Source organism: Brachionichthys hirsutus, unplaced genomic scaffold, assembly GCF_040956055.1.
Source record: "Brachionichthys hirsutus isolate HB-005 unplaced genomic scaffold, CSIRO-AGI_Bhir_v1 contig_464, whole genome shotgun sequence".
In the NCBI taxonomy this organism is placed as follows: domain Eukaryota; kingdom Metazoa; phylum Chordata; class Actinopteri; order Lophiiformes; family Brachionichthyidae; genus Brachionichthys; species Brachionichthys hirsutus.
Window position 1 is genome coordinate 37,740 of NW_027180664.1, and position 14,288 is coordinate 52,027.

At 41.5% G+C, this 14,288-nt stretch overlaps 1 protein-coding gene across 1 annotated transcript; it reads left to right on the forward strand.

The window, feature by feature from the left end:
• Positions 1-6,571: 6,571 nt before the first annotated feature.
• tomm70a (translocase of outer mitochondrial membrane 70 homolog A (S. cerevisiae)) lies at positions 6,572-13,672 on the forward strand. Its single transcript, XM_068759400.1, has 12 exons — positions 6,572-6,802; positions 8,420-8,593; positions 9,115-9,241; positions 9,320-9,429; positions 9,517-9,665; positions 10,082-10,289; positions 10,404-10,538; positions 10,635-10,742; positions 11,512-11,628; positions 11,778-11,875; positions 11,969-12,091; positions 12,173-13,672. The coding sequence occupies exons 1-12, from the start codon at positions 6,572-6,574 to the stop codon at positions 12,324-12,326; spliced, it is 1,734 nt and encodes a 577-aa protein (XP_068615501.1). The 3' UTR covers positions 12,327-13,672.
• Positions 13,673-14,288: the final 616 nt, after the last annotated feature.

Sequence of the window (14,288 nt, forward strand, 5' to 3'; positions counted from 1 at the left end):
ATGCTGACCAACACGCAACATATTTACACTGCGATTCTTTATTTTAACTTTTTCTTTTGTAACAATACAAACAGCAATGAAAATGACACAAGTTGTCCTACAAGTCTAAAGTATATGGTGTCAGTAGAAATCTACAGCAGCTGAGGTAATCTGATTAAATCTATTCTAGTTGCCATCTTAAATATTTTTGCAGACATTTTTAATTTTCAGACTGCTATTACAGTTATATTGTGGGGCTGCTGAAAGATTTTCTAAATGTAGTAAGAATGCTAGTGAAAAATCTTTAACTATTTTAATATTAGAACCAGAAATATATTCTTTAGCTTGTCATTCATAACAGAACATCACATTACATCAGGTTATGACAGCAGTGCTGGAAGTGATGTTACACAGAGGCACATATTCTTCACCAGAGCTAAAGTCACATCATCTTTCAATGCAGCTCTTAGCAGGAAAAGTGTCACTCATTTTTTATATCGTTTATACGCGCACATCTCCAATAAAATACATATTTTTCAATTGAATGAGAATGTTAAAATCGTGGAAACAAGACAGTTTTACAGGATCAGGTCAGGCACAGTCGGGGCTGTGGGATTTTAACACTTGTTAGATCATATAGTGGGAAAAGATCAGGAGACTCCTGATCTGTGGCCTAGCGGTGAAAACCAACCACTTTTCCAACAGATGTCCCCTCCCTCCACAGAATGATATCAGCGATGTCTTCGCAGGGAAAGTTGTCGCCGGAGTGCGTGCTGCTCTTTCTCCGTGGTGATAGGCCCGTCTGCTGACTTCCTCCTCACGTCTGAGAGCCTCCTCATCTGAAAGGCTGCTGCTTCACTGCTGCTCCGAGGTCGACACTGCCCTAACCTTCGAACCACCTTCACACACATCATACGGCGATATTGTGATATCTTAAGTGTCAAGTCCGCAGGCAAGGGGAACATCTTTAGGGTGCTCCCTGCTTCCACAGAGAGACGTTTCTACTTCATGTCATGCATAAGGGGGGAAGCAGCGGTCCTCATGAACAGAAGATCTGACACGCTGGGAGTGGAGTGAACAACATTCTTTTGCAATAAACAAAGTGAACAGGACACATTGCAACGTGTCTGACTCAGTGAAGATGTTTTACCTCTTTGTGAAAGCGATGCAAGCAGTGCAGCTCCTGAACTCCCCCTCCAGTCTTCCTCCTTTCCTCATGACAGACAAGACACAACTTGTTGTCATCAGTCTGTAAAAGAAGGAATCAACTTTCCCTTTTAAATCTCAACCTCAGACCAGAAATATTTAGCTGGTATATTTACGGATATTGTCTGACTGCATGGTAACTGCATGGTACTTTAACTACACCAGTGTATTGAAAAATGTTACTGTAGCTTGGCTTAAATTAAGTTTTATTTATAATCTCATGACACCAAACAAACATGTAACAACTCAGTTTTTTCTTTGTTGGACACAATTAACAATTCATAGTCAAATGATTAATATACTGTTTGTGTTTCACAGTACTTTTAGTAAAAAAGTTGGAATTAAGCTCCAACTTCTGTTGATAACAGACAATGCCAGTTTTTGTATTTCACTTCTGAGCACAGAAAACTTAAAAACCTATCAAGCACCAAAGTTCTCCATTAGTTACCTATTTATTAAATTAAGAATGTAGAAATTAGTACGATAATTGAAATGATTTAAAGCACATAAGTAAAATATCACATAAAATTAACTGAGTTGCATAACAAAAGAAAGGGATTTAAAGTGATCTTTAACCTTTACCACAGAATGCACAGCTCTCACTGATCCTGCCATTGACTGGACACACTACAGCACATCAGGCTAGTAAATAAAACAATTAAAAAAAATAAATCATATGACTTAAGGTCACCAGAGACATGGACTTCTTATCAGTGAGACTGAGCTTCCTCTCGAATGACTCTGTTAACTCCGGGATGGTGGTGATGCGGTTCTCCGGGATGGCTGATTTGGGACGGCTGTTGTCTTCTGAGGAGACACGATGGGCTCTCTGGTGGAGCCTGACCTCCCCCTTCTCCTCTCTGGCTTTGACGTGGCTCGGGGTTGGTGCCATCGCTGCTGTGTGCAGCCTGTTCAGCTTCATGGCGTCTAATTGTGACTGTGGAGCACAGGGCGAATATGTGCCATTACACAACTGGAAAATGGATCTCAAGTATTGAAGGAAATCAATGGTGTAATATTCCCATGGAGTTGAAGACGAAGAACAGAGTGGATAAAGTTTCTTTTTGGTGGTAATGTTCTGGTGAAAATTGGCCAAATTGTTTTTAGTGTGTGCTAAAAAAAAAAGTTACCTCACCGGTTACCATGGTAGCGTGCAGCTCCACACGTGCCCGCTATGAATTTATTTTCGGTTTCATTTTCAGAGGCTTTTCTGACAGAGCTGCTTAAGACAGAAAAGAGGGATGCCATCCTTCAGCAGCTGTTTGCTGCTTTGACCAACGACTGTCACAGATATTTCATTTAAGTGTCTGGGAACTGTGTTAACTTGTGGAAAAAGAGTATAATATGTGACCTTTAAATAACCTCTTAAGTAACTCTGTAACACAGTAACACAGAAGGTAAGCTTCTGTATATGTTCAGTTTTTTGCTGGTATCAGGTGGATCTGATTTGAATTTAGTCCACTTTTATTAAATTCAATAATTTAATAATTAAAAAAAGAGAATCCAGACTAATAAGTGTGTTATACAACACAAACAATATGTCCCACAGTGAAATTCAATAGCACGTTCAGAAGATCCTTCCTGGTAATTCCCCATAGTTCAGTTCACAAGGAGCGTAGCAGTTTGAAACATGCGGTATTTGAGTTCTACATAACAGCAAATATCTATTTATTTATTTATTCATGGATTACATTGTGCCACTGGGCTCTATCTGCCTTTGAATGACACACTGAGGTTGATCTCTGCTGGCAGAGGCTTTGACATCGACAACAAATCACATTTTCAGCAGAGCTGCAGCTGTCGGCCTCCCAGTGGTCGATTTATAGGTCAAATCATCTGCTCCAGTTTCACATTACCTGCCTGTTAACTCAGGAATTCAGACAAAAGTTTGATTCAAATGCTTTCATGGAAACACATGAATTGAGCCGCTGCTTATTGCTTCTCCCTCTGAAGTGTACAGGGTGCATGTGTAGAGTTCCCTAGCTTTGAGCATACTGAGGCCCTACCAACCGCTTCCATGCTTCAGTACGAGTAAAAAAACCAAAAAAAACCATACAAAATTGTTTGCTTTATTTGACATAAATGCTGGGTAATGTCTAAAACCAACAAAGACAAATCACTAAACATAAACAGCTGATCTTTAGCAGGACAGCTGAAACAGACAGACAGACAGACTCAGAGCCAGGTTTGGATTCATCTGAAAACTTTGCTCAACGTTCATCATCAGTTTCAGGAAGTAAAAAGATCCAGTATATAGTCAGGTTTATTTATACCTTTTCATATTTGTGCGTCTGTGTGTGTGTGTGTAAAAATGTGTACTGGAGGCGGTTCATGTTCTACGTTCAGGACAAGCTATAGATATAGATAAGCACTCACAGCCCGACAGAGTACTGTATGCATGCATGCTAAATACATTCTAATGTAATGTTATCATATGTCATAATTTAAACAAACATTTTCTCTGTTTCAACCATACATCTTGATAAAATATTACAGTTAGCAGTTGTTCATGCTGAGGTGATTGATTGATTGACAGTCTCAGCAGGGGGGTAATCTAATGCCTCACCTGATTTCTATTAGTAGCCATGTGCTACACTCAAATATTTTAAGTAGATGGCTTGATCTCCCTGTGTACCAGGCACCGACCTCTGTCCTCCACAGCTACACATTGCTAATTGCTATTTGATCGTAAATGTAACGCTATTATGTAGCCTATAGCTAATTAAGTGAAATTAGGTGATGGGTTGGGGGGGGGGGGGGGGGGGCGGTAACAGTTGCAGTGTATGTTGGACATTTGGCTGAAGACATTTTTTGTCCATGTGTTTCTAAAGGCAGCATAATAGGGTTGCATCAGTTTATAAATTACATTCAAGCTTTTGCTTCTACCTGTTTTGGTTTTATTTAATGTCTTATGTAGATGAAAATGATTTGTGTGTGACTGAAACAAATACATTTGAACTGAATTGAACCGAAGTACCTTTCATGCTGTGGTCAGTCAGATATTGAAATTAAAAGTATCTGCTCTGCATGTGTCAATTTGAACGTTAACATTGTACATTCAGCGAAATCACATGCTGTGCCGTTAAATCCTCTCGGTCCTTACCACAGTCGGGAGCGATGCTCTTCGGTCAGCATTTGCTCTTGCGGGTCTTCTGAAACTGCCCTTCCTATCTCTAGAGTGTCCAGCTTCTGTTCCATGACCCCAGTAACTGCTCATCCATTTAGTGAAGTTTCCATCATCATCCTCGTCATTATCCACAAGGAAAGCAGGCAGGAGCCTGAGAGACATGATGGGGATTTGCAGGGAGCCTCTTGGTGTTGCAACAAAAGAAAGCCTGACTCCAAGCCCAGTGGCACTGAGGGTAAAAGCGATACTGGGACAACCTACTAATGCCCCAACTGACTGGCTGCTCCAAACACACAACGCTGTCCAACAAGGCAAAGGTAACTCACCTCAATTAACAATACTGCTGTAGTTTTATTGAAGGAACTAAAAATAAACAGCTTAGATTCATGCACGTCTTTATATAAATGATTCCCCACTAATCTGGTTCTTGTTTCCGGGAGAAAATAAAACCGGAGATGATGGGGAATAAAGAGGGGGATGGGAATCAGAGAAGGACGGCTGGTATTTTGGCACTGTGTGGGTGATGTGACCACTGCTTTTAATCTTTCCATTACAGTCATAGGCCTGAGGGTAGATTACTCAAACTCCAATTTCCCCATACTTTCCACTCACAGAGTACATCAAACCTGTCAATAATTATGGAGTGCAGGCAACCCTTATCCACCACCGTGTGATGGGAGTCTGTGGCTTCTTTCACACAGGAGTTCAGGATAAACCAAAGATCCCGTTCCCTTCATCTAAACTATTTGCAGCATCATAGGAGTGCAGCCAATTTACAGTGGCCACAGGCTAAAAATAGCGGGCAGATTTTACAGGAATAAAAAGAAGGGAATAGAGAATAGCTAGAAAATCAGACATCATTGCTGTCAACACCCTCTGCAGCCTTTGGATTTCATGGCTTTACAGATCATGCTCCTGTCAGTGGACAATGTATTGCTTTGAGGAAAACACTGTGTTTTATGGTCAACCTGAACAGATCAAAGTGTTTTGCATATTTTTCAATCTTTTTGTGTGAATTCTAAATGGAATTTAGAATTTTAATTCAACTCCAAACACATAATGAAACCTTTTCTGTGAAATTATGTGACTATAGGTTACTATTCTTTGTATTATAGAACACCTCATAAAGGGAAAACTAATCAAACGTTTATGATGTTGAGAGGACATGTCTCAGTAGCTAAATACAGCGTGTTTAGCTACTGGTCGCTGTTTGGGGACACATGGCCTTGGGCATAAATTGAATCAAACTCCAGCGGTGTCCAGACAGACCAGCTCACAGATCTGAAATGGAACAGGGAAGAGACTGAAATTGGCAAGGACACAAAAACACGTGTAATAAAACTTGACATGCACTCTAAAAAGACGACTTGGATGCAAAATAATTGTGGTAACAATGTCTTTTATGTCAACAATATATTTTCCAACATGTCTTTTAAAAATAAACAAGGCGGGGGTTATGTGATCACCGGTGTTTGTTTGTCTGCCCAATTCATAAGAGATCCCGGATTCTGGATCATTTTGAAAATTACATTTACATTGTAGTCAATGGAGCTTCAAAATTTGTTCCTCAATATCTCTGTTGATTATTGACCAATGTTTATGGAATTTGGCACAGTCACGTAGGGTAAATGTAATTTCGTTGTGTATGTACTGTGTGTGTACAGGCGCAATGACAAAAGTATAAAGATGTAAGATTTTATTATTATTATCGATTATATTATAGACTAGATTAGAAAGTCAGTAGCACTGCCCTCTGGTGTCTGCATCCAAATGTACGTGCGTGCGTGTGTGCGCGTCAGAGCTTGTATTTAATGAACGCACTGGAAACAAAATGGTAATCTTGGTAATGGATATTATGTCAGGACAGAAAACTCAATACTGTATTACTATTCTCTTTTTTCTGTGCTTTCTGTAAATACCTTTGTTCTGATCAATCATCTTGGGAGGCTTCATGAAATGTACCAATAATATTTTAATCGATCCCTACGCACCTGCAAAAGCAGAGATATTGTGATACCTTAACATTTAAGTCTTAAATGATGCACATTTCAATCTAATGTTCAGTCTGCGTCTCAGGGCAGTTCGGACTACAAAATTCCCCAGCAGAACTACAACTACCTTTTCGTCGTGGCTTGTCTGCCCTTAGGTTTTTTCCCATGATTCCTCGGGGTGACCTCGGCGAGCGCAGGAAGAGGAGACGCGGTCTCTCACGCTGCTTTGTGGTGCTAGTTCCTGGCTAGCTGTCGCTGGGTTGTCATCATGGCTGCTTCAAAGCCAGTCGAGCCACAGGCCGGTACCGGACTACCGCGTTGGCAGCTAGCATTGCTGGTCGGGGCTCCGATAGTGTTGGGAGTAGGGGCGGTTTACCTGTGGAAACGCTGCAGGAAGGAAGGCAAAGGAACCGGGGAGCGGATAACTCCAGAAGGCAGCGCGAGTCCGTCGCAGGGCCAGGGCGACGGAGCAGAAGCGAACCGGGACCAGCAGAAAACGGTAACGCTACCGTAACCCCGTGACCTCCTTCCCCCCCCCCCGCAGGTCGCATATTGTACCGCGTTAGCGTGAGCGTCCGCTTTCTCAAGTACAGTCAAGGACACTTAACGATAGTCGCAGAGCGAGGCCGATAGCTAGCCGCTCCACGCAGGATTAGCCAATGCTAGCTAGCTGGCTAGCGTTCTAAAATGACATTATAAGCGTATCTTGGCATAATTCAATATTATGCTCAAGTAGTAGCAACAGCGCAAACATGCTCAAAATAAAAGCATGGCCGTGGCTAATAACTGGCCGTACAGAAACAAATGAAGCTAGCTTGTCTTGTATCTTTTGCTAGCGTTAGCCTCTCTGTATGTGACTTCAGTTTCAGTGTGTTTTTAGCAGAGTTAATCCATCACAGACAGCAGTATGATATAACCCGAGTAGCTTTGTTCTCCTGCCACACCGGGGCGACAGGGCTTTGTCTGAGGTCATTATACTACTGCTGTACTACTTGCGAAGACGCGCACGTGTGACTTTCTACTACATTATTTACTATTTGTTTTGACAAAGTACGCGGCTTCTTTTGGCTACTTGGATGATGCATGTGATGCTGTTAATGAGGTCACGTTATCACACATGCATAGTAGAGACTTTACCCCCGCCATGAGGATTTGGAGGAGGAAACCTGAGTATTGTGTATATATTTTATTTGTCTTCAGTGTCTGCAGAAATGTGGATCCAGTGTTGTGTTTACGGCGTCACTATAACCATCTCTGCAATCGTATGTGGCTTCTTAGCATTAACTAAGATTTCATCAACACTTGATCTTCTCAGTTGTTCTTTTATGTAAACGTGCGCCACATTCCTTATTAATAAGTTCTGGGTGAGTTGTTTTCAAATGTGTTTTAAATTTGCTCTGAGCCATTGCTTCACGTTGACAATATCAAACTACATACCAGTCAAATAGAGAGACCATGATGTATCCTCAGTAACAACAAAGCGATATTACATGCAGCGCCATGTTTTATCTGAATGCTGGCTAGCATGCCAGTCTGTGTGCCTCAGCCAACGCACAGGTTGATGTATTGCATGTGGAGAAAATGGTTGTATACTTAGTCAGATGCACTTGAAGTATAAGTTCAGTGATCATCATTTTCATAATAACATGGTTAACTAACTAACTTGCTTGTTTTTAGGGAATTTTTGTTTTGTTAATTTTGATGTCAGCAATGTCAGAATATATTTTTTACAGCGTCCCACCTGGGAAAGGCTGTTCTCCTTTATATCAAGAAATGCAAACGTTTGTTTTAAGCATATCCACAGTTATTGCCATGAAGTTTGGGTTTTTAAATTTTTCTTGTCATTCAGTCTTTGGCGTGCATGAGCAGCCCGATGCTGCAGCCTGTTTATGCTTATATTCTATTTGTGTTTTTATGTTCTTTTGTCATTATTGGTTCTTTGTAAACACTTCCAGACGCACTTTTAGCTACATTTCTTCTATGAAATAAAGTTTATTATAACTGTGTATGTGAGGAAAATGCATTGCGGCTCTTTGGTAGTTGAACCAGTCCACCGGGTCACAGGAAACCTCTTTATCAATTATTCTTTCATTTTCTCTTGCTCTCCCTCATTTAGAGCCCTTTGGATCGGGCCCAAGCTGCAAAGAATAAGGGCAACAAGTACTTCAAGGCTGGCAGATATGAGAATGCCATCCAATGTTACGCGGAGGCTATTGGTCTCTGCCCTGCAGAGCAGAAGAACGATTTATCAACATTCTACCAGAACAGAGCGGCAGCCTACGAACAGCAGGTTGGCAGCGTCCTTTAACATCCCCGCGGTACTTCTTTTTATGTCATGCCTTGTACATTCTTGGTATATTCTATCCAACCCTTGCTATAATGACAGCATGTTTACACACACACAAATAAAGATGACTGCTGTAAAGAGTGGGGGATGTTTTGGTCAATGTTTAATAGAGCCTGTGCAAATTATTAACATCGTTCTAACTGCCATGAGTGAACGTTTACCTCCCAGTTCAGTGCGACCCTATAAGATCAGCAGCTCACACATAAGCTGTTAAATGTAGTGTGATGTTTTAACTGTAGCTCTTTTTACAAACGTGAAGTAATACACGACAAAAACCGTTGAGTATGGCGCCTGTGTTTATTCACACTAAACAAAACAAGGGTGGTACGAGACCAAAACCAGCGTGTGATAGTTGATGGCAAGCCTGCCAGACGTCTCTGGATAGTGGACTGCTACTAACTATTGTAAATCCGGACGCAGGTATGTTTTGGAATACATTTATTTTCAAATGTTAACTATTTCAGTCGAAATGGACAGAAGTGGTGGAGGACTGTTGTCGGGCTGTGGAGCTGAATCCTCGTTACATCAAGGCTCTGTTCAGGAGGGCTAAAGCACTGGAAAAACTAGACAACAAAAGAGAGTGCCTAGAGGGTAAGAGACTCCAGTTTCTTCTTTACCAACTTAATTGTGATTTGTGACTCACTCAGTCAGTTTGTGTGTGTCCTCCAGATGTCACAGCGGTGTGTATTCTTGAGGCTTTCCAGAACCAGCAGAGCATGCTGCTAGCCGACAAGGTGCTGAAACAGCTGGGGAAAGAGAAGGCTAAAGATAAATACAAGGTGTGTGTCCACTTTTCACAACATTTGTTGTGATTTAATTTCTCTGAATTGTGACAGCAAACTTTTTTTAAACCCCTTCTTCTTTAGAACCGTGAACCGATGATGCCCTCTCCCCAGTTCATCAAATCCTATTTTAGCTCGTTCACTGATGACATCATCTCACAACCCTTGCAGAAGGGGGAGAAGAAAGATGAAGACAAGGACAAGGAGGGGGAGGCATCTGAGGTCACCGGCAGGTCAGACAGTGCTTACTTGGTGCGAGACGTCCAGTTGGATTGACAATAAATAAAACTAAACTACGACGTACCAGAAAGCGACCGTGCGAATTGAGTGTTTGACATTTTCCGTGGTCTCATCTAGTCTAGAAATTGTCTCTTTCTAGTCCTCATTTACAGAATCATGACGTAGCATACAATACTTATTTGACAATCAGCTTTGATTTGATATGATGGTACCATCGTGAACAGCTATACATGTTCACATTGTGACATCTACCCAGAAATGATCAATAATGCAGCTCTTGTCCACCATTGCATCCATCAATGACGGACCAAAAGGTGGACCGGAACTGATTTTAAATCTAAAGAATCTAACATAATGGGGAAAAGTGTGAGGTTTTCATTGTCTTCTCCTGCTTGTCCATCTCTGTTAGCTCTGGCTACCTGAAGGCAAAGCAGTACATGGAGGAGGAGAACTATGATAAAATCGTCAGTGAATGCACCAAGGAGATGGAGTCGGCGGGCCGATACACTGCAGAGGCCCTCCTGCTGCGCGCCACGTTTTACCTGCTGATTGGTAACGCTATGGCTGCCCAGCCTGACTTGGACCGTGTAATCGATATGCAGGACGCTAACGTGAAGGTGAGACCTTTTTATTTGGGGGGGCCTGTTCTTAGCCGATCACACAACTCGGCCAGAGGCTAATAAGACTATAGGGATGCAAACACTTTCAGTCCTGTCTCTTGCTTTCTGCAGCTACGAGCCAACGCTTTAATCAAGCGTGGAAGCATGTATATGCAGCAGCAGCAGGCTCAGCTCTCCACGCAAGATTTCAACATGGCAGCCATGATCGACACGCGCAACCCTGACGTGTATCACCACAGGGGTCAGGTACCAGTTGTTTTTACCTCACTGGCTGTCAGTTTAAAGTTTGAAATATCTCACGTTAGACGGTAGCTCTGTGTCTAAAGGCTCATTTCTTCTCAGCTGAAAATCCTGCTGGACCAGGTCGACGAGGCAGTGGGCGACTTTGACGAGTGCATCCTGCTCAGGCCGGACTCTGCCCTCGCCCAGGCACAGAAATGCTTTGCTCTCGTAAGTAATCCGACCAAATGCTTGAAGAGGGTGCTGCGCAATATAGACGGAAAGTGATATCAAATATAAATTATATTTGTTTAAGATTGATAGTGTCTTATACTGTAATAGCTCACTCTTGTTAATAGAATGCTAACTGTCAACAGACTCCTGGAGCTTTTCATGTTCTGGACAGTGGCCTGTTGAGAGATTATCAAACAGCGCTTTGACGCCGTCTTAAACAACACAAATTTTCAGTTTGACATTCTTTGTGCGACGGGGACGGCAGGAAATGCTACGAAGGACTAGGGTCAAAATCTATAAAGGACTGTAGCATCAGTATAAGGGACCTCAGATGTTTTACCGAATGAGCTAAACGGAGGCTTTTTCAAACCCAGGCCACCATGCTTTTGTTTTAAGGATGACACGTCTTGCGACTACGACTAGTGACGTGGATAGAGAGTCTCGCGGTTGCCTCAGTTTTATATTTGTATTATGACCATGTTTACTTACCTACTTGTTCAGTGGTCTACCCTGCCAGGCTGCACAAAGCAAAAATCTTTATGCATTCATAACATCTGTTGTTTATGGATTTTGGAAAAGGGAGTGGCACGGTGGATAATCTCATCTGAAACAACAATTAAGCACTATTAAGGTGTCATCAGACAATGCGTAGCACTTACCCATAAAAGCAAGTGTGCCGTTATGTCATTGAACAAAGTAAATTTGTATTGTAAACTCTGTTCCTCCGCGTCTGACCACTGAGTTTCTTTTTCTTTTTTTTCTTCAGTACAGACAAGCATATACTGGAAACAACCCATCGCAAGTGCAGACAGCAATGGATTGCTTTGAGGATGTCATCAGACGTTTCCCCAAGTGTGCCGAGGGCTATGCTCTATATGCTCAGGTAAAATAATCAAGTATTGGCTTTTGTCACTGGATCATTTAGTGACACGACAAGTTTAAATGTATTATAGTGTCATTGAGGCAGAGGAGAGCATAGCGGATTTAGGCCATGTTACTGTGTTTATTATAGCACAATTGTGTTTTCTTCAGGCTTTGACTGATCAGCAGCAGTTTGGAAAAGCAGATGAGATGTATGACAAATGTATTGAGTTGGAACCGGACAACGCTACCACATATGTTCACAAGGGGTAGGCTGTTTTCCTTTTATAGAGCCACATTGTTAATAATAACTAGTAGGTGTAATCATGAGTTGTTGACGTTTCTGTATATCGTTTGACCAGTTTGTTACAGCTCCAGTGGAAACAAGACCTTGACTTGGGTCTGGACCTCATCAGTAAGGCCATTGAAATTGACAACAAATGTGACTTTGCTTACGAGACGATGGGAACCATTGAAGTTCAAAGGTGAGATTAACAAACTGTCCAGCAATGAATATCAGAAAGGTTCTTCAAGAGCTCAAAATAACCTTTGAACTTTCCTTTCAGGGGCAACCTGGACAAGGCAATAGACATGTTCAACAAGGCAATCAACCTAGCCAAGTCAGAGATGGAGATGGCCCATTTGTACTCATTATGTGATGCAGCATATGCCCAAACAGAAGTGGCAAGGAAATATGGGCTGAAACCTCCGACACTGTAAACTCTTCCACCAACTGAGTGCCGATCTCTTTATTGCTGTATTAAAACTGCCTGTGTCTGACTTAATTTTGTTTTGAGTACTGGATTTTGTCAAAAAAAAAGGAAAGGCCCTGAATATATGCTCTGTTTACATGACACTAAAATAGGCTTGTCATCACAGAAGGATTTCTGCTTACATTTATGCCAAAGCTGTGATCAGAGCCTTCGGTTGATTTGCAGTTCCTGGGGGGTGGGAGCCCAGTGGAGTGTGGGGTCGCAACATTGCTGTGCTTAGCTGACAATTCAACCAGAATGTTGTTGTCAAACCCTTGAGATTGTCATCTAGAGAGAAAAGCATACGTGGATGGCCATGTAGTCCTGTTAAACTTAAGTTAATGTAAAATGTAAGCAAATTGAAGTGTATGCAGTCTGAATTACTGAATAGGATGTTTTTGTGACACAGAAAATACTGTGGGTCTTATAATGGACTGTTCAAACGCTTAATTTATCTGAAGTGGCTTCATCCACCTCCCTAAATTTGAATATTTTGAGTTCTGAATGCAAGTTTAAAATGTGTAATGTCAGTGTTTGTTATACTGATTGATTCCCTGGACACAGAGTAACAGAAGGCTTAGTATAGCATCCTGAAGTGTTTTTTTTTATGTTGGGACTGCTTGTTTTTTTTTTTTTTTTACACTTTGTGCAGCATGTTCACTTCATATTAGTAAATGCAATGCTCATTCTGTCTTGAACACCAGGAAAGCCCCCGACTTTAACAGACGGGGCAAAACGATTGATTGGAAAATCTAGATTTGAGTTTTTCATGTTATTTTCTTGAATTGCCTCTAATGTCTGAAGATATCGCAAAGGATTGAGCGTTCATGTTCTTTTTCCTAACTCACTTTAATCACAAACATGAACAATTTTCTATTTTAAGGTGACATTTTAGTTTTTTTTCCTGACAGGATGGATTTGTTTCTGTCCTAAGCCTTGTTTCCAATCCACATGCAGGATCTCTTGGTGTCATGTATGATTTAGTTCTCGAGGAGCAGCCACACTTTGTACAAATAATGATCTTAGTCACCAGTGCTGAATGTTAATGTTTGGAGAACTAAAGTCTAATAGCTCTTGTGTTCATTTATCAGCAGTGATGTCTCTTTATATTGAGTATTACAAAATCTCGTAAGGACTACTGGGCAAAAAAAACTTTTCCTTTCTGAAATTGGAGCATTCAAAGGTACAGAAACCTTAGAAAATTATACAGCAATAATTAAATGTGAGGCCGTTTGATATACGCCACTATCATTCAACTGCATGTATGGTGAAAGAGAATATGAATGCTAATAAAGTTATAATTCCTGAAATAATTATCACCTTCAAAATGTCGTTCTTGCATGCTTTCTTCAGAAACAACCTCTGCCTGTGTAGTTGTACACACCTTTTACTGGTACTTATTTGGCAGCAGGGAGCGTTGATGGAAGGGAAAGTGTTTTATTTAGAGCACCAACGCGCCCCCCCCCCCCCTCTCCCCCAAACATGTTGATTACTGGTATGTTCTCATGTTAAGATGGCTCTGAGCTAAAAAAAAAATAGAAAAACTGGTCAACACTGGAGGAACTTTGAAGTTTTAGGTTTGTGTTGTACATCAGCTCTATCTGTCAGCAAATTTAAATAAAGGACAACAGCAAAACACGTGAGCTTTTGTGTAATTTTATTCAATTCACCCACTTTTCTCAGACATATTTTTAAATTTTGTGATCTCCATCCATCCATTTTTATCCAGGGCGCGGGGGCAGCAGCCCAAGCAAGGAAGCCCAGACTTCCCTCTCCCCGGCCACTTCCTCTAGCTCTTCCGGGGGGGTGAGGGGATGAGCGTTTTACTGCTGCTTCATTAACTGCTTTTACTCCTCCTTTTAACATAGAGGAGCTGGTCTCTCTTTTTAACACTACTTGTGAGGATATTCTGGACTCTGTCGCCCCATAC

What these genes read in the sequence shown, in the direction of transcription:
- tomm70a (XM_068759400.1), top strand. Translation starts at nt 6,572, where the DNA reads ATGGCTGCTTCAAAGCCAGTCGAGCCACAGGCCGGTACCGGACTACCG. An exon ending in ACCGGGACCAGCAGAAAACG is followed by an intron (nt 6,803 to 8,419) that starts GTAACGCTACCG and finishes TCCCTCATTTAG; the next exon opens with AGCCCTTTGGATCGGGCCCA. An exon ending in TGCAGGACGCTAACGTGAAG is followed by an intron (nt 10,290 to 10,403) that starts GTGAGACCTTTT and finishes TGCTTTCTGCAG; the next exon opens with CTACGAGCCAACGCTTTAAT.